Source organism: Cervus elaphus, chromosome 2, assembly GCF_910594005.1.
Source record: "Cervus elaphus chromosome 2, mCerEla1.1, whole genome shotgun sequence".
Lineage (NCBI taxonomy): Eukaryota > Metazoa > Chordata > Mammalia > Artiodactyla > Cervidae > Cervus > Cervus elaphus.
Genome location: NC_057816.1, coordinates 3196019 through 3220402, shown reverse-complemented (window position 1 = coordinate 3220402; position 24384 = coordinate 3196019). Strand labels below are relative to the sequence as shown.

At 56.6% G+C, this 24384-nt stretch overlaps 1 protein-coding gene across 3 annotated transcripts in view; it reads right to left on the bottom strand.

The window, feature by feature from the left end:
- Positions 1-24384, bottom strand: part of SHANK2 (SH3 and multiple ankyrin repeat domains 2) — a 554292-nt gene that overhangs the window by 265010 nt on the left and 264898 nt on the right. For all 3 annotated transcript variants that reach the window (XM_043924118.1, XM_043924122.1, XM_043924126.1), the window contains one exon: positions 23360-23473. In XM_043924118.1, coding sequence (XP_043780053.1) covers positions 23360-23473 — 114 coding nt within the window. The remainder of the gene's footprint in view (positions 1-23359; positions 23474-24384) is intronic.

Genomic DNA, 24384 nt, shown 5'->3' with positions numbered 1-24384 from the left:
CTGGTACAAGATGAAGTTGAACCTGGAAAGCTTGGGGGGCAACCCTCTGTCCCCAGACGACTTAGTGGGGGCAGCCTGTGTGATCCTGCAGAAGTGGCTTGGTTCTCCCAAAAGCTGGTTCAGGGAGAGAGGCTCAGAATCTCTCAGAACCGTGACCGCTTACCTCCCTTTCCTCAAGGCAGTCAGATGGGATGTGAGGTGTGCAGGGGGCACATTCATCTGGATGGGGTGGGCCTGGGCGAGGGGAGGCTCAGGAGGGGCGAGTGGGGTCAGCAGGAAGGGAAGCGGGGCAGGTGGCTGGGGTCCCTGGGCCGTCCTGGGCCCAACAGGTCATCCCTGACCCCAGAGAAGATGCCCAAATGCACCCCCAACCCCACAGCGCCCATGAGTCACAGGGACTCTGTCAACATGCAGGGCCCCCATCAGTAGGTCCCAGGTGCCCGGGACCTTGCATTCCTATCAGGTGGCCATGCCCCTGCTGTGGTCTGTGGATCACACTTTGAGTAGCAGAACCTTCCTCGATGGCCCTTGACTTGGTTAAACCAGGAGTCCTGGAATTCCCCATTCTGGAGCAGAACCCAAACACCTGCATTTCTTTCTTTCTTTCGTTTTCTTTGTACTAATACTTGGCTGCACCGGGTCTTGGCCTTTCCAGGTGAAGAACCCGCCTGCCTATGCAGGAGTCACAAGAGGTGTGGGTTTGATCCCTGGGTTGGGAAGATCCACTGTGGGAGGGCATGGCAACCCACTCCAGTATTCTTGCCTGGAGAATCCCACGGAGAGAGGAGCCTGGCGGGCTGCAGTCCATGTAGCAGTCTGCACGGCTACTGTGGGGCCATGCAGAGTCACATGACTGACGGGACCGAACACACACGCACGCACCGGGTCTTGTTGCCGCACGTAGACTCTTGGTTGCAGCCTGTGGGGTCTAGTTCCCTGATCAGGGATCCAAACTGCGCGTCCGGTGCGTTGGGAGCTCGGAGTCTCAGCCACGGGGAAGTCCCGCATCTGCCCTCCTGACAAGCTCCGGGCGGCACTGCTGCAGCGGTGGCCCGTCAGGGAGCACAGCCGGAGACCCGCTGGCCGCATCCCAGGCCGCCCGTCAGTGGCCGGCGGGGGTGCCCGGGAGCCCCCGACCCGCATCCTGCCTTCTCCGTCTCCACCTGCCCGCACCGCCTCGTGAATCTTTCATCTGGAAGCCGAGACAAGAGAGCAACACCCCACCAAAGCGAAGCCCAAGCTGTCACGTTCGTGATCCAAGTACTGCCGTTTCCCAGACGCAGCCCAAACAGGCTCACTCTGAAGCGGAGGGACGAGCAGGCCCACGTCCATCGCGGGCCTCCGAGCGCAGGGGTGGAGGCGGCAGGTCTCCGAGCATCACTGGCGTCGGGGCCCCCTGTGGGCCGAGTGTTGGAATCAGAGGTCAGCTGGATGCAGGCGTCCCTGCCTCTGCGTGTCGGGCAGCCGTGCTGTGAGTCCCAGGGCGCGCAGCTCTGAGCAGGCTCTGGGGGTGTGAGCACACCACCTTCCCGCCCCAGGCGCCCGCCACGGTCCAGGATACGAGGCGGGCAGCCCACCACGGCGGCGCACGGGCGCCTGGGCGGCGGAGGGTACGACCTCTCAGCCTGCGCCCTCCTGGATGGCCGGGGGCTCCGTCTGCCCCAGAGGCAGGCGCACCCAGGGCCTCTGGGTCAGTGACGCTCATCTGGGGAGGTGAGACATGAGCAGTCGCGGGCACCCTGGCCGTCCACAGTGGCCACCTGACACGTGCCCTCACTTTGCCCCAAAGGAGGAAGGGACAGCTGACCGGTGGCGGCCTTGTCCGAGGGGCTCAGAAGGAGCAGGAGGAGGGAAGCATCTTTCTGAAGTCAAGGCCCAGGGTCAGGCCACGTAACTCCCACCTGGCACCACCGTGAGGAGCCGCTCAGCCGAGAGCCCCAGGTGGCGGGACATCCTGCCCGGGCTGGGCGGGAGGCCCTGGGGCCATCACGTACCAGGCTCAAAGGAAGCTGGCAGAAAAAAAGCTCCTCCCTGGCCCCCGACTTCCCCTCGCATGGTGAAGAGAGAACTCCCTGAGGGCTCTGGACCCAAGCTCCGCCTTTGCCAGTCGATGGCTGTGTGATGGGAAGGAAATCACTTAACCCCTCTGAGCCTCCACGCCTTTGTGCAGAAAATAGAGACCAGTGGTGTGGGGTGGCAGGTCTAAGTTACAACTGCAACCAAGACTAAACCCTCAGGGACGCGTTCACTGCGTGTCCACTGTGTGCAGAGGCTTTATGATCATGGGATCGCTTCAGTCACCCTCCAAACAAGGCCGAGTGATGGGACCACCGTCTACGTGGCAGTGAAGGACAGTGGGCAGAGGCAGCACAGAGCCTGGGGGTCTTGACGGACGGAGCTGAGGCTGCGGCACGACGCCCGCCCCGGTCCTGGCACGCGCAGGAGGGGTCCCCGAGCCCCCGGGGAGCCAGGCTCCCCGCGGCCAGTGCAAGGGCGCCCGCCCCACCCTCTGCTCCCACACTGGGCCCCGCGGTCAGTCATGCGGGAGGACAGCGCCTGCCCTGAGTCGGTGAGCTCCGCCGCGAGGGCCTCAGGGACAGCATGGGGTGACCACACAGGACACGCCTGGTGTTAAGAGCTCCACCTGCCGGGCCACACGGATGCATCCCTGGGGACGGGCCCGGGCTGCACGTCATAGAGAGGACTCGGACGGAAGGCACTCCAGCGGGACGCTGTATTTCCCACCAGGGTCCCACCTAGTGAGGCGGGAGGAGGGCGGGGCAAGTCCGGGGGACCTGAGTCAGCACAAGGGACCCGTGCAAACACAGGTCCAGTTCACGCCAGCTCTGCAGGGACGCTTGGCTGGCTTGGGTCTCCTGCCACATCTACGCTATTAAAATGCTTTTTAAAAGTACTGAACGTCTGAAAGTTAAATGCTGGTGTGAAATGACATCACCGCATCAAACTTCGTGGAGTTAATCAGGCCTATGTGATCCACCAGTAAATTCTTCCTTCTCCCAGGTGGTTATTAGATCACTCGTAAATCTATCCATCCATCCATCACCACCCATCCCCCACCCACCATCCATCCCCCACCATCCATCATCCATCCATCCACCACTCACCAAACTATCCATCCAGCCATCATCATCCGTTATCCACCACCACCCATCCATTACCCATCCATCCATCCTTTCATCCTCCACCCACCTATCCACGCATCACTCTGGCCACCCGTCCTTCCACCCACCTGCCTGTCCTTTCCTCCCTCCACCCACTGGCCACCATACATGGACCAGCACCTGTTCCACAGCAAGTTCTGGGCGGGGCAGGCACTGAGGGTCCAGAGGGGGCGTCAGAATCCTTATCCTGCTCGATTCTTAGGCACCGGGAGGAAGAGCCTTACAAATAAGAAGACAAGCCTGTGAGCAAGGCCCTGAGGGCAGGAGCCTAGGACGGCTGTTTTTACTGAGGGGAGAAGAGTCAGGGCAGGAATCACAGGGTGTAGGGGGAGGGGTGGAAGGGAAGGATGTGCTCAGCCCACCAGGGTCCACTTTCTGATTCCGGGGAAACACACTTAGCCCCAGTCTAGCGTGTGTGCCATGCCCAGTCACCCCCGAGGATGGGCGTAGGATCCTGGTCTGGTCAGTGGGTCCACCCTACCCCCGTGGTCACATGACTTAAACCAGCCCATCGAGACTCAATTCTGAGCCTTCTCTCATAATGACTGGGAAAAAGGCGGTCTCCTCCTTCAGCGGCTGCTAAAGTAGCTGAACCTTAACCTGGTGTGCTGGCGGCCACTTCCCCACGGTGTGGGGAGAGGCTGCCAAAGAACAGAATTCATACAGAGGAAACCAGAGAAGAGAGGCGGAAAGAGGGCTGCCTGAGGCTCTCTAAGCACCTGGATCCAGCCATGCCTGAAGCCCTTATTCCTGACCTTTCAAGTTATTCCTTTTTGGACCCCAGCCAGGTGGAGCTTGATTTTTATCATGTGTAACCCAGAGGCTTGACAGATACAAGGGGTAATATTCCTTGCTTTGGGACACAGGTTCTGACCTGGTATGAGGTCCAGGACCTCAGAAGGTGAGAAATCTGATGGGACTTTGAAATCTGAGCCAGGGCCCCCAGGGAGGCTAGCCTAAGTATGCAGGCACGAGCACCTGGGCAGGTCCCTTCCACCCCACAAGCTTCAGTTTCTCTGTGTGTGAAATAAATTCTTTTTCTTACTTCCAGCACCCCAAACCTTTACCTAAATGATATCTTAGGCCTTGCATCCTGAGCTGCTCTGGCTGAGATGGAAGAGGCCGTGGGCGGAGGGGTGGGAGGTTGTCCAGATGCAGTGTGCACTATGGAAATAGGAAGAAGGCTGTATCTTAGGACACACAATGGCAAAGTGGCCAACTGTCTCCCCCAACATCTGTTCTCAACTTTTTCCTCAGGTTGTCTGGAATACGGGTGACAGCTCTCAACCTTCCCTGAGATTACGCTGTGGCCGACAGCTGGGAGAACAGTGGTCACTTTACGTAAAATGAGGGACCATGGTTTGTTTCTGCTCCTTTCCTCTGTTGGAACACTGGATGCAATGGGTGGAATCTAAGCAGCTGCTTTGAACCATGAGGCAGCCTGTTAAGGATGTGTTAGTCGTTCAGTCGTGTCTGACTCTTTGTGACTCCGTGGACTGGGGCTCTCAGGCCCAGGCTCTCTATCCATGAAATTCTCCAGGCAAGAATACTGAAAGTGGGTAGCCATTCCCTGCTCCAGGGGATCTTCTCAACTCAGGGATCGAACCTGGGTCTCCTGAATAGCAGGCAGATTCTTTATCATCTGAACCACCAGGGAAGCCCTGTTAAGGATGATGGAGCAGCAAGAAAGGAAAAGCCTAGATCCCTGTAAGCCTGGAGTGGCAGAGATGGAGGGGGAAGCTGTCCAGATGTGAATGAGGGGCACTGTGATGGGCTGGAGCCCCCACCCCAGCACTGGACCACCTTCCTCCGTCTCCTCTAACACGACAGAGAAGCAAACCTCTGCCTCACTGAAGCCGTGGTTCTTGTGTTTTCCTGTCACGGGGGCAGCACGTGGTGATGCTCCAGTGGAGGGGGAGGCAAACAGTAGCGGGGAGGAGGGTCTCTTCTTTCAAGATACGAATGTCTGGATTTTGATGCTAATTTGAGAAGCATCCTATTTATTAGAGTTCTCCAGCCAGGCCTCCCTTACTCATCTCCAGGCCCCGGTTTAACTAAAAGTTTCCGCTCCTAAGCAACCACCCTCTCCCGGATGGGTTCTCGTCGAGGGCTTAGTCAAACCTTAGCGCCCGCACGTGGAAATGAAGGCTCCTGGGAGCATATGGGGCAGCCAAGCCCGTGGTGCTCCCACAGGTGTGTGGGGGGGGTGTTCCTCACTTGTTAAAATGTACCTGCCGATTTCCTTTTTGTTTCATAACAACTCCATTTTGTCACTCTAATTTTAGTGGCAATGTTTTTGTTCCAATCAGCGATCATTTTGGAAAAGTAGGCTGCTAGAAGAGTTCTTGGCATACAAAATGACAAGCAATTTTTAAACGGCATAAGACTGATGATTTTTAACCACACTGAATTCTAAATCTGTTTCAGGCTGGTTAACACTCGTTAGCAAATAACAAACTCTTTCCGATGGCTGTCCGTTTGGCCAGCTCCAAGGTGGCGGGCGGGTGCGGGGTGCTTCCTGGGCACCCACCTGAGTCACTAGGAGGCGGCAGGCAGGGTCCCGGCCCTGGGGAGAGGTGCACAGTCGGGGGACGGGGACACGGACTCGGGGAAGCGTCACCGCAGACGTCCGCCGGGGGCTGGGCTTCGTGCCCCACGTGCTGGTGCCAGGCCAGGCAGGGGTAGGGGGAGCGCCCCCACAACCAGCCAGCCCACGCCCCTGCCCCCGCTCTGGGAAGCACCCGCCATCTGATCTTTCTCTGTAGGGTCAAGAGTTCAGACTGTGAAGAAGCCTGGCAGGGCCTCAAAAAATGAAACGTAGAGTGATCGTCAAAATGTTAGTCGCTCAGTGGTGTCCGACTCTTTGCAAGCCCTTGGGCTGAAGCCCACCAGGCTCGTCGGTCTGTGGGATTCTTCAGGCAAGAATACTGGAGTCGGTTGCCATTTCCTTCTCCAGGGGACCTTCCTGGGTCTTCCAGACCCAGGGATAGAACCCAGGTCTCCTGTATTGCAGGCAGATTCTTTATTACCTGAGTCACTGCTCCTAAGAGTGACTGTATGATCCAGCAATTCCTCTCTAGGTGCGACCCCAAAGAGCTGAAAACAGGACCCAAGCAGACACTCAGGCACGCTCACACTAGCTGAAGGAGTGGAGACAAGCCAAGCGTCCACTGATGGATGAATGCATGGATAAACAAAGTGAGGCACACACACATATGGTGGGCTATGAAATTACTTCCTCCTAAAAAGGAACGACGCAACGAGCTATGCTACAACACGGATGAACCTTCAGAACATTATGCTCAGTGAAAGAAGTCAGACTCAAAGGCCCACATACTATGAGATCCCTTTTACGTGAAATGGACAGAAAAGGGAAATCTATAGAGACAGAAAGTAGATTAGCAGGTGATGAAAATGTCCTAAAATGACATTATTTTTGGCCTGGTGGTATATGGCATGCGGGCCCTCAGTTCCCTGACAACCAGGGATCGAACCCACGCCCTCTGCAGCGGAAGCGTGGAGTCTTAACCACTGAACGGCCAGGGAAGTCCCGAAAATGTTCTAAAATTAGACGGTGGTGACGGTTGCACAAGTAGGTGGGTATTTTAAACGCCACTGAACTGTTCAGTTTAAATTGGTTCATTTTACATTGTGTGAATTCCACTTCCATTTAAACACATCTAAAAAAACAAAAAGATTCCAGAACATTCTGCCTGGGGCTCTGCTAGGCCACGACTGCCTGCCCTCTGAGCGCCCACTCCTCGGGTCACTGCCTCGGGTCCTCTGGGTCTCTTCTGACGGACGCTCAGGCCCCTGGGCCGAGAAGCCAGCATGGGGGAGCCGGGGATGGAGACACAACGCCCAGGCCTTTCAGACTTGGGGCGGCCACTTGCTAGCTGGGGGTCCCTCCAAACGCTGCCGAGCTTCTAGAGCCTGTTTCCTTCCTCGTCAAGTCCCACACCCCAGGCCCCTCTGTGTAAGGCGAGCTCCCTGCCGCCTGTCCCCAAGGGCAGGGTCACGCCTGCTGGTGGGTCCATTCATGGAGCTGATCATGACCCAGCGCGGGGTCTGCACGAGACCCGGGACTGGGGACAAAGCGGTGAGTGAGGTGGCGAGGTCCCTGCTGTCACTCGGGGAGCAGAGGATGAACAGACAGACCCCAACAAGCCAAGTTTTATCCTGCAAAGAGCAGGGCAGGTGGGCCCTTGATGCAGGGTCTGAGCTGAGATCAGAGGCTGGGAAGGAGTGAGCGGGGCGGAGGGCCCTGGAGCCAGCACGGCACACGCGGGGCATGGCGGGCGTGTGGGCATGGGGGAGACCGCCCTGGGGGGCTCAGAGCAGACCCTGTTCCAGCGGACAGGCCGGTCTCTGCAGGAGAGAGGCCCCGGCCCCTGCGGGGCCAGCAGGCACCACGCTGCACTCCTGATGGGTCAATAAGCAGAGGAAGGGGGCGGGGTGGGTGCGGCGGCGTCCTGGATGGGGAGGGGCGCTGCAGAGGCAGAGTGTGCTCCCCTGGGGGGCGTTCCCTCCACCCCCGGCCCTCTCTGACTCCCCGCCCCGGATTCACCGAGCCTGTGCCTGGCCCCGCACACAGCTCACAGACCGCAAACGGCAGACTGCCAAACGCACTGCGCTTGTTGCCACAACGGGGCGAGGACGGAGAGCCTCCAGGGGCGGTGGCCCCCAGGCCAGCGCTGATGGAGACGTGGAGACTGCCTGGAGGAGGGGCACGCCTGGAGCAGAGCCCGGGCACAGGCCCCAGGCTGGCTGCGAGGGTCTCGGGGAGGAAGCTCCAGGGTCCTTACTGCCTGTGGTGCAAACCTGACCTCAGGGCCCCTGCCGGTTCCTGGCTGGCCCGCCCTGGCGTGACTGCCACGCTGCACAGCCGGTCACCGCAGACCCGGGAGGCCACGCGGGGCTTGGACCCTGACCGACGGGCAGCACTGGACCGGGGCCCTCCGAGCCGTGAGCAGATGCCGGGCACCTTTACGGGCGTCACCTGAGCTCTCTGCAGGCCCAGGGCGGGTGGACACAGGACCGTCTGCAGGCATAGGGAGAAGGCAGCTGACGTCCCCAGGTCCCTGGGCCAAGCCAGGGTCCCCGGTGCAGAGACACGGGCACCCAAGCCGCTGTGCCCCAGTGGGTGGCCCCTCCGGATGGACCCTGGGGGTAGGGGACTCATCCGGGCCACCCTCAGGCTCAGGGGGTCGTCGGACACAAATCCAGAGGGGACACACCTGGGCCCACTCCCCCGAGCGACGCCCCAGGACCCAGAACTGTCCCCTGGGTGCCCAGTCGCCCCCAGGGTCCGCAGGCGGGTCGCCAGTGTCAGAGTGGGGGGCGTCGCGCTGAGCACCTGCAGTGCTGGGAGTCACACTGTTAGCCTCTGGGGCTCCCCGTGGGGTTTGTTCACCCCGATGAAGTCTCTCCTTCCCCTCCTGGAATTCAGGGGCAGGCTCTCCTCCATGGGACCCCAGGTGTCGGCCAGGGCGAGGGTGGCGGGGTGAATGAATGAATGAATGAATGTGTGCGCAGCCCAGCGGCTCTGGCTCTGGTTTCCTCCCACCCGGACCCGCCACGCCTCCGCTCCTGCGATAAGTAGGGCGGCCCCGGGCAGCTGGCAAGTGGTGCCAGGTGCCCTGCTTTGCTCCCAGAAGTGTCCCCGTTTGGATGATAAACGATACGGTCACCCTGGCAGTGACACTCCTTCGAGGAGCGTCCACGAGCGAAGCCAGGCGCTTCAGGAATAGGAACTAGGTCAGATTGTCGCTAGGGTTCCGTCCCTGGGCCCGGGCTCAAGGACAGCCCGGCCCTGAAGCCAGGCAAGAGCTGTGCGCTTACCTGGGCAGGTGTTCAAGGGGCACACGGTGCAGTTGGGGCCCGGGGGGGGGGCCGTTCCTGGAGCCTCTGGAAGAGAACCGCATGCGTGCACACACAGGCAGGCATGCGTGCTCGTGTATGTGGCACTGTTCCGGTGTGCAAGTGCGGGCGTGTGTGTGTGCACACACGTGCGGGCAGCCCTCATCTGGCCCCCAGTGAGGTCCGTGACCCCTCCACCCCCGAGGCTCTGATCTGTGCCCGTGGAGAGGCTCCAACACCCACGCGGGTTCCTGTAGACCCAGGAGGCTGGAGACACGAGGCTGCCCCCATCTCCCACCCTGACAGGAGCCGTGGAAGGGACCGTGGCGAGGGTGTGACCTCTGGGGGGCAAGTCACAGCAGCGGGGTGGCGTGGCCTGGGCCCCCATCTCTGCTGACAGCGGGTCAGGGGAGATCGGGTCAGATGAAGGTCTGGTCTACGGGGAGACAAAGTTCTAGTCCAGTACCTGGTGTGTGGGATCGGAGCCTGGCCGTCTCTCCTGCTCTTTCCCTGAGAGTCCTTCTGGGAAATGGAGCTGGCAGCCCAATCCTGGCTCCAATATTACAACCTCAGAAGACGAATCAGGCTGGGGAAGTAACGGCTAACGCTGCTACAGCCTCGCTCTCCTTACATGTCTGCTGACCTGCTCGGGAGGAAGCTTTCGGAGCCCGTCAAGGTCACGGTCAGGCACTCTCGAGGGGAGCGGTCCGGCTATATGATCTGACAACTCCCCCCGCCCCCGCTGGCCCTGAGAGACCCATCTGGACCGATGTCACCGTGGGTGAGAAGGCCAGAGAGCCCGGGTCCCAGCGTGACTGCCAGAAAGTGACTTAATCTCCAGGGTCTTTTGTAAAATAGCCCCTCAGGTGGGCTGCCGGCCCCTTGCATGCCTAGGAAGAGACTGGGGAAGAGAACCGGTGCTTTGAGGAGCTGAAACCACATGCAAGCCACCCCCACCCCCATCCCCCGTCTCCTCCCTGCTCTGAGCTCGGTCCCTCCTCCCCACACAGCGCTCCTGCAGCTAACAGGCTCGTGGGACCCTTGGCTGGTCCTGAAAGGCAGGCAGGGAGGGTTGGGGGTGGGGGTCAGAGACGTAGAGTCTGCGATGCTCTGAGTCACACTCCCCGCTGGCCATGCTGAAGATGCAGCTGGCTCCCTGGGCACCCGCCGGAGGAAGGTGTTCAGCCTGGGGAATGGGGCTCCACGGAGAAGCCCAGGTGAGCCCCCTCCGCACATGAGAGCGCATGGAGAACCTCCCGGATTCAGCGAAGGGCACATTTGCATCTCGGCTAAACAAGCAGAGGCTGCTGGGGCGCATTCGCCGCGGTTAACAGCTGTGCCGGCTTGGACCACGCTCCTGGGGGATCCGGCTGCATTTGGCAGTGACTTCACAGCACGAATCTCTAATCGAAACAACTTAGAGGCAGGGGCTCCGGCCACAGGGGCGCACCGGAGCCAGGGCTGAGGCACCGCGGGCTTTGGCCGCCTGGGCGGGAGAGGATACCACCCCCTGCCCATCCTAGCAGGTGGTGAGCCCGGCCCAGTGTGGTCAGCTCGGCCACTGCCAGAGTTTAAAGCCCCATCCTCAGGTTTTGGCAGTTGCATCAACAATGCCAAATCCCAAATCGAAGCCTCAGCTGAGCTACAGGAAAAACTCCCAAGCCACCCAGCCTGTGCCATCAGGAATTAGGAAACCCTGCGAGTTTTCAAAACAAAGTGTGTTTGTTTAAAGCTGGCAACGCTCTGGAGGGTGAAGACCTCTGAATGTGAGCATGGGACACGCGTCCTCAAGCATAAGTGGGGGCAGGGGTGGCACCTCTAGGTCAGCAGAGCCGCTATGAACATTTCGGGACCCAGTGCAGAATGAAGACGGGGTGGTGCAAAAATGACTGAGAATTCCAGGACGGTGACTTGAGAGTGTAACAGAAGCACACTGCCCGTGCATCGGTGGGTGGGTGTGGCCTGCCCATGAAGACAATCCCTGCTGATCTGAGGAAAGGTGCGCTGTATGTCCCCAAGTCCCCTGCCCCGAGGGCTGTGGGCAGGTCCTATCTCCAGGGAGCCACCGAGAGCTGTACCCAGAGAGGAAACTCGGGGACTCCCTGGAGGAGACAGATGGGAGGCAGCCAGACGTCAGCGCAGTTCTAGGGCTGAAGACGGAAAAGAGGTGGCCTTGAGCTGTGGGGAGTGCCTGGGCGAGCCGATTCAAGGAGACGGACCTGGAAGCTCTAACTTGAGAGGCTGCTCACTGAAGTGCTACTTGCCATAGCAAAGCGGGCAGCGGGATGGCCAATGTCACGTCAAGGTCACACCGGTGACATCAGTGATGCAAACTGTATATCAGTGGTTCCTCTGGGACCGCAGGGAGCCTTTGGAAATGGTGCTTCTGAAGACAACTCTCAGCCCATGACACCATGCCCTTCGTCACTCGGGAGAGAGCAAAAGTAAGATCCAGAATTTTAAAGGAGGCATTCAATTTTGTTTACTAGGCATTTATACTCAAAGAAGGACTGACGTGATTATCAACATGGGGGTAGGATTATGAGTGCGTTTTATTTTCTTTTTTATACCTTTCTGTGTTTCCCAAATTCACTGCAGGACCAAATATGATGTGTAGGAAGTGAAGTGAAGTGAAGTCAAAGTCGCTCAGTCGTGTCCGACTCTTTGCGACCCCGTCCATGGAATTCTCTAGGCCAGAATACTGGAGTGGCTAGCCGTTCCCTTCTCCAGGGGATCTTCCCAGGGCAGGGATCGAACCGGGGTCTCCTGCATTGCAGATGGACTCTTTACCAACAGAGCTATCAGGAAAGACGACGAGGATGATAAACATGTTAATTTCAAGAGTGAACACCCCTCCAATGATTATACGCAAACGGCCAGTAAGCATGAAAAAAGACGCCCAACATCACTGCCATCAGAGAAATGCAAGTGGAAACCACAGTGAGATACCACCTCACACCCACTAGGATGGCGATTATCCAAAAAACAGAAAATAGGCGTTGGCAAGGATGTGGAGGCATCAGAACTCTCATATCCCACTTGAGGGAATGGAAAATGGAAGATGGTCTGGCGGTTCCTCAAAAGGGGATCTTCCTGGCCCAGGGATCGAACCAGCATCTCTTACACGTCTCCTGCACTGACAGGTGAGTTCTTTACCATTGAACCACCTGGGAAGCCCATTCATAGCAGTCCAGTTCAGTTCAGTCGCTCAGTCGTGTCTGACTCTTTGTGACCCCATGGACCGCAGCACTTGCTAAAGCCAAGAAATGGAAATCCAAATGTCCACCAACTGATGAATGGATCAACACAATGACTATATTCACAAGGGAGTACTACTCAACCTGAACAAGAAATGAAGTTGTGACACAGGCTACAATACGGATGAACCCTGATAACATTATGCGAAAGCAAGCCGGTCACCAAGGACCACATACAGGAGTCTTTCACTTGTGGGAAATGTCCAGGATGAGCAAATCCAAGGAGACAGAAAGTAAATGAATGGTCCCCGGGGGCTGAGGGAAGTGGGGGATGGGGAATGCTTGTTAATGGAACGAGTCTCTTTTTGTGATGATCAAACGTCCTGGAATTAGTGGTTATGTTTGCACACCCTTGAGACTAGCCTAAAACCACTGAATTCTATGCTTGAAAAGGGTAAATCTCACGGTTTGAGAAGTTCATCTCAATCTAAGGAAACAGAAAGCAAGATGCCACGTCAGAAGTCCTCTAGCTCGTAGAGGGAAGCAGTCTGAGTCAGGAAAGAGTTGACCGTCCAGCACTAATCTGACAACCTGATGTGATTAACCACTTTTTTTGTTTGTTTGTTTTTGCTGCACCACATGGCATGTGGGATCCTTGTTCCCTGACCAGGGATCGAACCTGCGTCCACTGCAGTAGAAGCACGGGTCCTAACCAATGGATCCATCAGGGAAGTTCCTTGATCAACCACTTGAAAGCTTCTGGAAGCTGCATTTGCAGATGATGAGGGCTGACTGTTGGTTTATGTCTGTGAGTGGTGCCCAAGCAGCCACTTCCTGCCCTGTCTCCTTGGCTGCCCGGGGCCAGGTCCCCTGGGACCCCGGGCTCCCCCTCCTCCTCCTGCTGGCTCCCCCACACCCCCAGACCCCGCCTGGCAAGGCACAGGGGACACACAGAGCGTCCTCCCAGATGCTTTCCTTGGCTCCACGATTTGCAGGAGCAGGAGCTGGCCCTTACATGTCTCCTTACATATGCATGTCTTCCATGTAATCTGCCAATGTGAGATTTCATCTTTCCCAGCATGCAGCCCCCATAAGCCAATGTTTATTCATTATCCCCGGATCTGTTTCCTATCGTCTATTTCAGAGGAGCCAAAAACAACATCTTAACTCAATAACAGAGCACCATCTGATGGCTTTCGTTCTCCAAAATGAACCACGGCTCACTCGGCGGGGCGGCCCTTGGCTCCTGTCTGTGCCCCAGCTAGAGGGGGGCTCCTGGCCTGGCTAAGCATCCCTAGACTGGGTACCGAGGGAGAGACTGCGGGTCTGTCCTCTCTAGACTGACAGATGGTGAGTCAGGGTCCACCTGCACATCCTGGGAGCATCCCACCTCTTGCAGGGCATGACAACAGCATCTTCTGGGGCACTTAAGAGTCCATCTCTCATGGATGATGAGGACAGGACAGCCAATTACCTAAACAGGGTGCCCAGGCCCCAGCGCCTTTCTGCCAGCTCTGCAGGGGGAGGGGGGCCCAGCTCCTTGTATTTGGGGTGAGGCAGGACAGTCAGAGACAGAAATCACTGACTTTGGGTCAGTTGAAGGGACCGCTCCCTGAACAATCTCCAGGAGCCAGACTCGAAGACAGCGTGGCCTGGGGTGTTGGTACTTCCTTAGGACTCCAAGTAGCCCACCACCTTCCCTGCTGTCCACAAACTCGATGGTTTTAAAGAGACCTCATCCAGTAGAGATGGAGAGGTTTAAAATGAGAGAAGCCCCATCACTGGAACTGAGATGAGCTGTGTATGAGAGGGAGAATGGTCGATACCATCCTCACGCAAAGTCCACCATCCTCCCATCCATCCATCAATTCATCCACACATCCACCCATCCATCCATCCATCTCTCCATCCACCCACACATCCCCCTATCCATCCATCTCTCCATCCACACATCCACCCATCCATCCATCCATCTCTCCATCCACCCACCCACCCATCAATCCATCCATCCAGTCTCTCCACACATCCACCCATCCATCTTTTCATCCACCAATCCATCCATTCATCCACCCATCCATCCATCTCTCCATCCATCCACACATCCATCAATTCATCCACACATCCACCCACCCACTCATCTATTCACCCATCCACCCAAACCTTCACCCATGTGTCCATTCACCCATCTATCCAATCTCTCCACACATCCACTCATCCATCTATCAATCCATCCATTCATCCACCCATCCATCCATTTCTCCATCCATCCACCTACCCACCCATCCATCCAGCCAGTCATCCATTCACCCATCCACCTGACCACCCAAATCTTCACCCGCATGTCCCTCCACCCATCCATCCATTCACTCAAACTTTCACCCACCTGTCCGTTTACTGCCCCTCCCTCATCTACTCATCCACCCCAGAAGGACCTTCTCAGCACTTGGTCCATCTCAGACCCCACGTCGTGTGTCAGGAACGCCACCATGAACTACTTGTATCCTCCTGGTTCTCTGCCCTCGTGGAAGGGTCACACACCTCGGTCAACCCACCTTACGAATCATATTTACAAACTAACTCACAGGCCCGCTCCTTCCATCCCCTTGGCTGGCACCAGGTACACAGATTATACCTGGCCCAGAGCAGAGGACGGCCCTGGGCCTGGCCCTGAGAGGTTTCCAAATGCTGGTGGGTCAGCCTGCAACGTGGGCAGGTAACAGGCTCGAGACAAGACAGCACAGGTGCTGTCCTTGAAACTCAGACAATGGGACGGCCCCACGGGGACAGGTCTGAACAGCAAGAAGGGGAGTGGGGAAGTACAGAGTCCCACGCGGAGCAGAGCATGACTCTTCACCACCATCACAGGCTGAACAATGTCCCCAGACTCACAGGTTGAAGCCCTAATCCTCAGTATGACTGCATTTGGAAATAGGATCTTTAAGGAGATAATTAGAGTTAAATGAGGTCATAACTGTGGACCCTCAGCCAACAGAATCGGTGTGTTTGTGAGCAGAGGGGAGACACCAGGAATGTGCCGGCATGAAGGCCGCGTGAGGACACAGGGAGAAGGCGGCCGCCGGCTCGCCGAGAAGAGGACCCTCGGGAGGAGCCCGCCCTGCCCACACCTGGCCCTCGGAGTCCCGCCTCCAGAACTCAGGAAGATAAACAGCTGCTGTTTAAGCCCCCTTGGTCTGCGGCATTTTGTCACAGCAGCCCTGCTCTGCCCACGGCCATCCACACAGGAGGCCCAGGGTGGGGGCAAGAGTTGCCCACCCCGGGTGAGACCCCTGCCCCCCAACCCCAGAAGCCTGGCCAGTAGGGACCACAGGAGGCTGAGGGGACCGCGGACAGAGCTGGAGACACCACATGCTGTGGTGCCAGGAGGGGCCGTGGAGGAGGAGGGCAGGGCTGGTACCCGCGTCAGCAGGTTGCCGCGGTAACCAAGGGCCGGCCACCACCGCCGTGGGGAGGGGAGAGGGGTCCCAGGGTGACACCAAGGACTGAATCCTCCCGACAGAAGCAGACAGACCTGCCAGAGCTCTATTTTGGGGGCAAGCCCGAGCGTGGAAACTGGTATTTAAAACACAGAGCAGCTGCCTGGAGTCAAGGCGCGCACACCCAGGCGGCGAGGCTCCAAGTGTATTTTAATAAAATGGCGTAAAAGAAAGAGGGCGGTAGTGGTGGTGGGGGGAGGCTGTGTGCTTCTGCCACGGTTGTTTAACAAAAACACGATCATTAGCAGCCAGGACAATGAGTCCCCATGTTTGCTTCATGCTCCGTTAGGGAACAGCTAGTAACGGGAAGCCAGCTCTCTCGTCGCTTATTAATATTTTGGATTACAGTTGTGCTAATAGAGTCATTTGCCTGTATTTTTAAATGTTCTAAAGATAACAAAAACATTCTATTTTTGAGCCGACCGTGCCCACTGTGGCATGTTGCAGACCGTTCGCATGCTCCTAACGGGACGTCTGTTTAAGCGGAACGGCGCTGGGTCCTGCCCCCGTGGCCGCACCCAGAGCTGCTGGGAGATGCGGTGACAGCTCCTGCCTCGTCTCCCAGGGGGAAGGTGGGTCACGGCTTGGCCTCCTCTCCTGGTCAGAGAGCCCAGAGGCTCTGGCCTCTCAGCTGAAGGGGTGGCCACGGCTGCAGCAGGCGGAACCCCTTGGCTGGTGGAGCACACGACCAGCCCGGGCACACTCCCCTCTCTCAGCCCTGCCCAGGCCCATCACACGATCACACCCACCCCCCAGCCACAGCGTCTGATTCCGGGGCGCGGGACTACAGATGACGCAAGTCAACCTAATCAAGGCCAGGCCTGGGATGTTTGCCGCGGAGGCAGGAAGACTCCATCTCCTATTAAAACCTCTCTGCTGGACGTGGACCGAGCAGGACTGAGCCCAGGGCAGCTGAAGACCAGGCTGAGAGATGAACTGCCTGGAGAATAAAGCCGCCAGGCATGCAGAAGGTTTCCGCCCGGCTCAGCCCAGATCCCAGGGTGGGCCCAGGCTGTGGGCCTGATGGGGCGGCAGGAAGGACCTCAGGGCATGCTGCTGCAGGAGGGGGCTTCTGTGCCAGGACAGACTCCGGGGGGACCTGGGCCAGGGGTGCTGGGCCCCACATCCACTCACCATCCCACCCTCAAACATGAGGAGGCTTTAAGAGGACAACTGAAGGTTTGGGGTGAGCCCGGGGCAGGCCTGGGGCCTGCAGTGGGGTACAGGGAGGGCTCTGGAGGGCATTGGGGGTCTAGAGCAGTCCCAGGGGTTTAGGGGTTCCAGGGGCTCCATCTCACGCCTTCTGCAGGCAGCATCACGTGGGTCTGGGGCACACAGGGCAACTGCGCTGACAGTGACCAGCCGTGGCCTTGGCGTCGTTCCCACCAGGTCATGGCAGCTGAAACCAGAGATGAGCCAGACTTCCATTTACTGGGAGCAAGGAAATAAACGCTCAAACACCCCGTCTGCCTCAGGGATCGTCCGGCTTTCAGGTGGGGGTCAAAGAGCAGGGGTCTCGCTGTCAGCAGAGGAGCCCCTGATGGGCTGGGCGTCCCGCCGCCCTGGAGAAGAACCCGGGCCACGGGTCTGCACCACGGCCCGAGCGACCCCCTAAGGGTGCGGGGACTCTGAGGGGTCTGCAGCAGTGGGGTGAGGCCGTGGGACCAGGGTAACTGTGAAGCAGAAACAGAGCTAGGATGAAGAGCAGCCTGTCAACGCCAAGGCTAACAACACAGATTCTTTCCTACTGGCTTTTTGCGCCTCATCACAGCTCTGGTGGGGGGGGGGGGGCGCCTCACGGAGCCCAGAGCCTGCCAGTCCTCTTGTGGTCACCTCTGCCACCTCTGGAATGCAAGGGGGAGGGTGGTTAGACCAAGATCCACAGGGGCTGGGGGGAGGTGGGGAGAGCCAGCACGATATGGATCCACTCCCGCCGTCCAGAGTACCTCGTACCCTCAGAGCATCGAAGGGGTTGGCACTCCATCAAGGCTACCGGGGCACTGACTCTGTAGACCTAATTACCTAATTACCTAATATACCTAATTAACTGTCCACGTCCTCCAAATCGCCATCCTCCACACACACACTGCACCGTAACATCGTTACCCATGGCACCTTGCTGTCAACTCTGGGCTGATGCGTGCAAACAGGTGCGTCTGTATAAATCGGGACCCACCTCTGTCTCTCCCGCATCGAAACAAGACCTCCTAACAACTCTGCTCCCCCTCCAACGCTGCACACGCACCACCTGGAGCCTTCATGTCCTTCCCGGGTGAAGAAACCCACGCAGAGCCACCTTGCTCCCTGTGGGGAGGAGCCAGCCAGGAGCCAGCCAGGAGCCAGGGGGATTGAGAAGGAGCCAGGGCTCCCCCCGAGTCCCCTTCACTCCAGGTAGATGCAGGTGGGGATTAATCAGGATCTCGAGCTGGGCAACCCCATAGGGGGCTGCCCGAAAGCAGGCCTATGCTGGAGCAGAGAGCGTTACAAGTCTGAAAGGATCCACCCCCGCCCAGCCTGGTGCTGAGACATGGGCGCTCAAGTAGGTGGTTAGCTCCTGCCCTGCTTACTCCAGCCCGGATGAGATGCCACAGAGAAAAGCCTGCTAGAAACAGTAAGAAGTCAGAACCAAGGTCAAGATGAGCAAGTGCATCCCTTGTTAGAGAAATTAACCACCAAACTCTTCATAGAACCAAGTGGATATTAAATGCCAGCAAATCACCCAGTGACCCAAGGCCACCGTATCAGTCTGCCCTTGGCTACCCTTGGCTTCTGCTCTTTGTCATTAGGTGACGAGAAATCAGTTGGTCCTGCTCACAGGCAAAAAGTGCCTTGAGTCGGGTTCCCCATCGCGCTGCTCCTTCCCTGAAACACTCACCTGTTGTTTAGTGCACGTGGGTGAGATCTGTAGCAACATGTTCGCTTTAAAACGTACAAAACTGTTGTTGTTTAGTCGCTCAGTCCTGTCTGACTCTTTGTGACCCCAGGGACTGTAGCCCACCAGGCTCCTCTGTCCGTGGGATTTCCCAGGCAAGAACACTGGAGCAGTTTGCCATTTCCTCCTCCAGGGGATCTTCCCGACCTGCATCTCCTGCATTGGCAGGCGGATTCTTTACCACTGAACCACCAGCGAAGACAGATATAAAAGTGGTCCTACACCAAAGAGAAAGCTTCTCAGGGCTCAAGCCAGCCAGCTCTGTGCAGAAGGAGCTTGCTGCATGGAAACATTTAAAAAATACCTTCTCCCGTCTCCTGGATTCTATGTATATGCAACATAATTTTCAACATTAAAAAACAGGCACTATAAAAAGTGCTAATTGTGAAAGCAAAGAATGGAGAAATTGGACTTTATTTAAAATTTTAAATTTTAACTTGTTAACAGACATGGAAAATAAAAAGGCTAAGTCACAGATTGGGAAAAGTCTTTGCAACAGATACCTGATCAAGGACTGATACACGGAATCGGTAGAGGACTCCTCTAAGCCAGTGATGGCAAGATAAAGAGCCCAGCTGAAAATGGACAGAACACCCGAGCGGATACTTGGCAAGAGAAGCTATAAATAAGGTAAGCAAGCACATGTTGCTCAGTTACTAGGTCGTGTCCAACTCTGAGACCCCATGGACTGCAGCACACCAGCCTCTTCTGTCCTCCACTATCACCCAGAGTTTGCTCAAATTCATGTCCATTGATTCAGTGACGCTATCTAACCATCTCATTTCTGCTGCCCCCTTCTCCTTTTTGCCTTTAATCTTTCCCAGCATCAGGGTCTTTTCCAACAAGTCGGCTCTTTTCAACAGATGAAGCTATTGGAGCTTCAGCATCAGTCCTTCCAATGAATATTCAGGGTTGATGTCCTTTAGGATTGACTGGTTTGATTTCCTTGCAGTCCAAGGGACTCCCAAGAGTCTTCTTCAGCACCACAATTTGAAAGCATCAGTTTTTTGTTGCTCAGCCTTCTTTATGGTCCAACTCACACATCCATACATAACCACTGGAAAAAGCATAGCTTTGACTATATGGACCTTTGCAGTGTTTAATAACATAAGCCATCAGAACAATGCAACTTATACCTATGTAACATATTCTCCACACCCATCTGAATGGCTGAAATTAGACTGATGTTACCAAATGTTGCTGAGAAGTGGAGCCACTGGAATGCTCACACATGGCCGGCTGGAGTACAAGATGGCACAGTAATTTGGACAACTGTTTGGCAGTCTCTTATAAAATTAAACACACTCATATCTCGCGACCCTAGGTGCTTCCCCAAGAGAAAGGAAAAGACATCTGGAGAAAGACTTGTACAAAATGTGCGTAGCATCTTCAGTCATGAGCCCAGACTGAGAAGCAACCCAAACGTCCATTACCAAGAGCGTGCATAAACATCCTGGGGCATAAATATACAACGGAACACTCACTGACAACAACATTTACAGAGCCCCGACTTACACCCCTGCAATGGCACTCAGCAGAGTGAAACACGCAGCGCTCAGGAGTACGTACTCTAAGTTCCAGCTCTGAAACAACCACAGGCTACACTGATCTCTGGTGGCAAGCTACAACTGAGTAGAACCCTGTGGGGACTTGCTGGAGACAGAACCCCCACCCCTTGTGTACCTTGCCTCTTGTTTGTAGAAAAGCTTTAGCTTCCCAGGCCTTCCCCAAGTTCCAAAGCGCAAATTTAATTCAGAGAAATACAAAACCAAAGGGAAACAGTCAAGCCAGACGGAATAATAATAGTTTTGCTGTAAAACAAAGTCAAGGACCCTCAGTTCCTCCTCAAGGGCTATAGATGATATTCTGAGCCACATTCTTGAGCTGTTGTGCAGATACTAAAACCCCCACCAGGCGGAAGAAGTTAACTGCACACTGCCTACAAGCACATAGACCCTGGAGTGAATGGAACCATAAAGTTGATGGTTGAGATTCCAGAAACATCACGCTGTTAGCTCACCACCAACCAATCAGAGAACTGCACATGAGCTGGCCACGCCCCCCACAACCCTCTCCCTCACCCGTGGGGCTTTGAACTTGAGCTGCCCCTTCTCCTTGCTTTGTGACGCCTTGCAATAAATGCTGCATTTTCCCTCACCACAACCCAGTGTCAGTAGGCTGACTGTACTGCATGTTGGGTGAGTGGACCCAAGTTTGGTTCGGTGAAAGAATCAGAAGCAGGGTTGCCTCTGGTTGTCAGGTAGGTGACAGGAAAGCAGCCAGAGAGACCGTTTGGGGGCGATGGACATGTTTTCTCGACTGCAGTTGGAGACACAGGTGTACACATTTTTCCAAACGCACTGAACTCTACTACTACGTGGGCGTTTTTACTGCATGTAAGTCACCACCTTTATAAAAGATGGTGCTAAGTCGCAATCTCAGAAAGCCAAAGGCAAAGAGAACCCAATAGGAGCCACTCTGGACTCCCCCACCCTAAGTGAAGTGAAAAGTGAAAGTCACTCAGTCATGTCTGACTCTCTGCAACCCCACGGACGGTAGCCCACCAGGTTCCTCTGAGTTCTGAAAAGTGGAGAAAAGGAGGCAAAGCAAGGGTCAGAGACAAACAACCTGAGACCTGGCCCATAACTGGGGGGTCTGAGGACGGAGGTGGGACCACCAGTCAAGGCATGCGGTGGCCTCCAGAACCTGGAAAAGGCAGATAAACGGACTGTCCCCAGAGGTCTCACAAAGCAACACAGCCCAGCTGACACCACCATGAGACCACCCTCCCCTCCACCGCACTCCTGACCTCCAGAACCACAGGATATCACACTTGTGTTTGAAGCCACGACGTTTGTGGAAAAAATGTCCAGCTCCTGAGATCCTTAACCATGGTGTAGATCACACACTATCATGGTTATCCACATATAGCATGGATTGGAAGGACTGATGCTGAAGCTGAAGCTCCAGTACTTTGGCCACCTGATGCAAAGAGCTGACTCACTGGAAAAAACCTTGATGCTGGGAAAGATTGAGGGCAGGAGGAGAAGGGGGTGACAGAGGATGAGATGGTTGAATGGCATCACTGACTCTACGACCATGAATTTGAGCAGTGTCCAGGAGATAGTGAAGGACAGGGAGCCTGGCATGCCGCTGTCCATGAGGTCACAAGGAGCTGGACACGACTGAGCCACTGAACAACAACCCTCCCTCCCTCCAGGAAGCTGGTATTTTCTGGAGGACGCGGGGAGCAGGAAGGCCCAAACGACCCTCACACGTGGTCGCTCTGGGCTCTTCCGTGCAGGTGTGAAATTGCCAGCAATACCAGGCACCAACATGCCTGAGTCTCCAGTGGAAGCGTCGGGGCAGGAACCCAGTGACACTGAAGCTGTTAACTGGGAGGGAGAGCGGGCTGGATTTCCTCCGGGTCAGGAGGGGAGAGGCGAGATGCCCAGCAACCTGGAAAGGCGAGTCAAGCTCACAGGCCGCGGCCTGGCCCTTCCCAGACCAGAGAGGCTGGGCAGCTGCTCATAGGAGGGCACAGGTGTGGGCCAGTGTGTGCTGGGCACTGTAAGGGCCAGGAAGTCCAGCCTGTACCAGGGGCTCAGGATATCATCACCAAACCCATGAAAACACGCTCCCATCTGCCCGCTGACCACTGGTCCACCTAGCCCAGCACAACCAGTCTTTCCTTTCAGGGTCGAGTGAGTGACAGCTCTGACCTTAACACCCCCACAAGATGGCAAAGGTGACCATCCCCCTCTGGGTTTAACCTGAGCAGGACTGTAGGCAGCTTAGCACAGACCGACACGCTCATAGAACCACATTCTCAGAAAGGGAACCAGCTGGGCTCCCTCCATGACAGCAGACCAGAGACACATCCCGCTTTTCCGGGCTCGCCTGTTCAGGACAGCTAATTTCCCGGTCAGACTGGCCCAGCGAGACCTGGACTGGGAACCTCGAACGGGCCACCAGACTGCCCACGGACACAGCAAAGCTACTGGCTGCAAAGCAAACGTGGCCAGTCCTGCCATGGGCGGCGCCCCAAGACTGGGATTCTATCAGAAGTGGGCAGGGCACGTGTTGACCAGGCTCTTATAAAACCACTGCTCTGCCTGTCTCCAGCTCATCTATTTTTTCTCAGCACCCTTTTATATAAGTGGAGCCCTCTGAGCATTTTAATCCACTCATTCTTTTGGCAACCACATTCAGGGCGGGTGTCAGAGCTGTACCTGGGAGTTTGGGGAGGGGCTGGAATGACTTGCTTCGGTGAGCACCAACCTCTTTCTAGCAGTTTTCATTGAGACATTAAACCTCTTGTCCTCAGGGAGGGCCTGGCATAAGCCGGTGGGAAACGCAAAGCTGCCTGTTATGAAAGTTGGCGTGAGAGATCGATAGAATAGTTCCAAGCATTTAATCAACCCCGGAAGCCTTTTTCCAAAGGCTCGAACGCATAGTCCCAAGTTTCCTGGCAAGTGCACTGAGCGCCGTTTTAAGGACAAGCTTCCAGGCTGCTCCTCCCCCGCCGCGCCGGTTTCTGGTTCCAACAAAGGCCGGTCGGGTGGCGTCCGCCGCTCGGAGGATCAGAGATGTCCTCGCCTGGAGCACCTGCTGTACCTGTCGCGCACTCGACATCACCAACGACGCCGACCCCAGGCCCGGGAGAGGTGGACCACGAGGGCGGGGTCCGCTTACCTGCCTGGCTGTCCCGGGGCTTGCAGTGGACCTCCTCCACACACTCAGCGGGGAACCATCCGATGTGGCCGCGGGAGCTGCCTTCCCAGAAGCCACCTTCGCCGATGCTCAGCACTGCACACGGAAAGGGGCGGGGTTAGTGGGTGGGGCTTGGGGGCGGCTCTGGTCCATTTGACGGCTGACCACGCCCCCTTCAGCGGGGGACCAGGGGCCTGGCAAAGCGTCCCTCGGAAGGTGCAGTGCGGAGCCTCTAAGCCCCCTCTGCCTGTTAGGCCCGGGTGCCAGGATGCAAGCGCTGGGCATCCTGGCGTCCTTGTATCTTGCAGCACAGGCATGTGACCACTGCGTCCTGTCCCTTCAGTCCCAGTTGAGACGGGAGGTTAGGAGCCTCCAAGTCCTCATCATCAGTTATTTCAAGGGTCAGAGCGGGGACACAGGCGACCCCGATGAAGAGAAGGAACCATGAGGTCCCGAGCTGGGGGCTGGAGAGCAACAGTCTAGGCTCACAGGAAGTCCTAAGTTAGTCTGATGAAGCAGAAATCACAGCAGGAGATGGAGAAGCAGCCTGCCTGGCGGCTGCAGGACACCACCTGGGCTTGGAGCGGGCTGGCTGGTGCCCCCACACGGGCAGTCCCGGGCCTTCGCTGGCTTATTAATGAAGAACCCACGGATTATGTTGGTGCTACAAGCAGCAGGGGACAATATACAAGTCCTGAATATCCAACGGAAGGACTGATGCTGAAGCTGAAACTCTAGCACTTTGACCACCTGATGTGAAGAACTGACTCACTGGACAAGACCCTGATGCTGGGGAAGATCGAAGGCAGGAGGAGAAGGGGATGACAGAGGATGAGATGGTTGGATGGCATCACTGACTCGATAGACATGAGTTTGAGAAAGCTCTGGGAGTTGGTGATGGACAGGGAAGCCTGGCGTGCTGCAGCCCATGGGGTTGCTAAGAGTCAGACACGAGTGAGCAACTGAACTGACTGACAAGCAGCCGGGAGCCCATGAAGGGCGGGCAT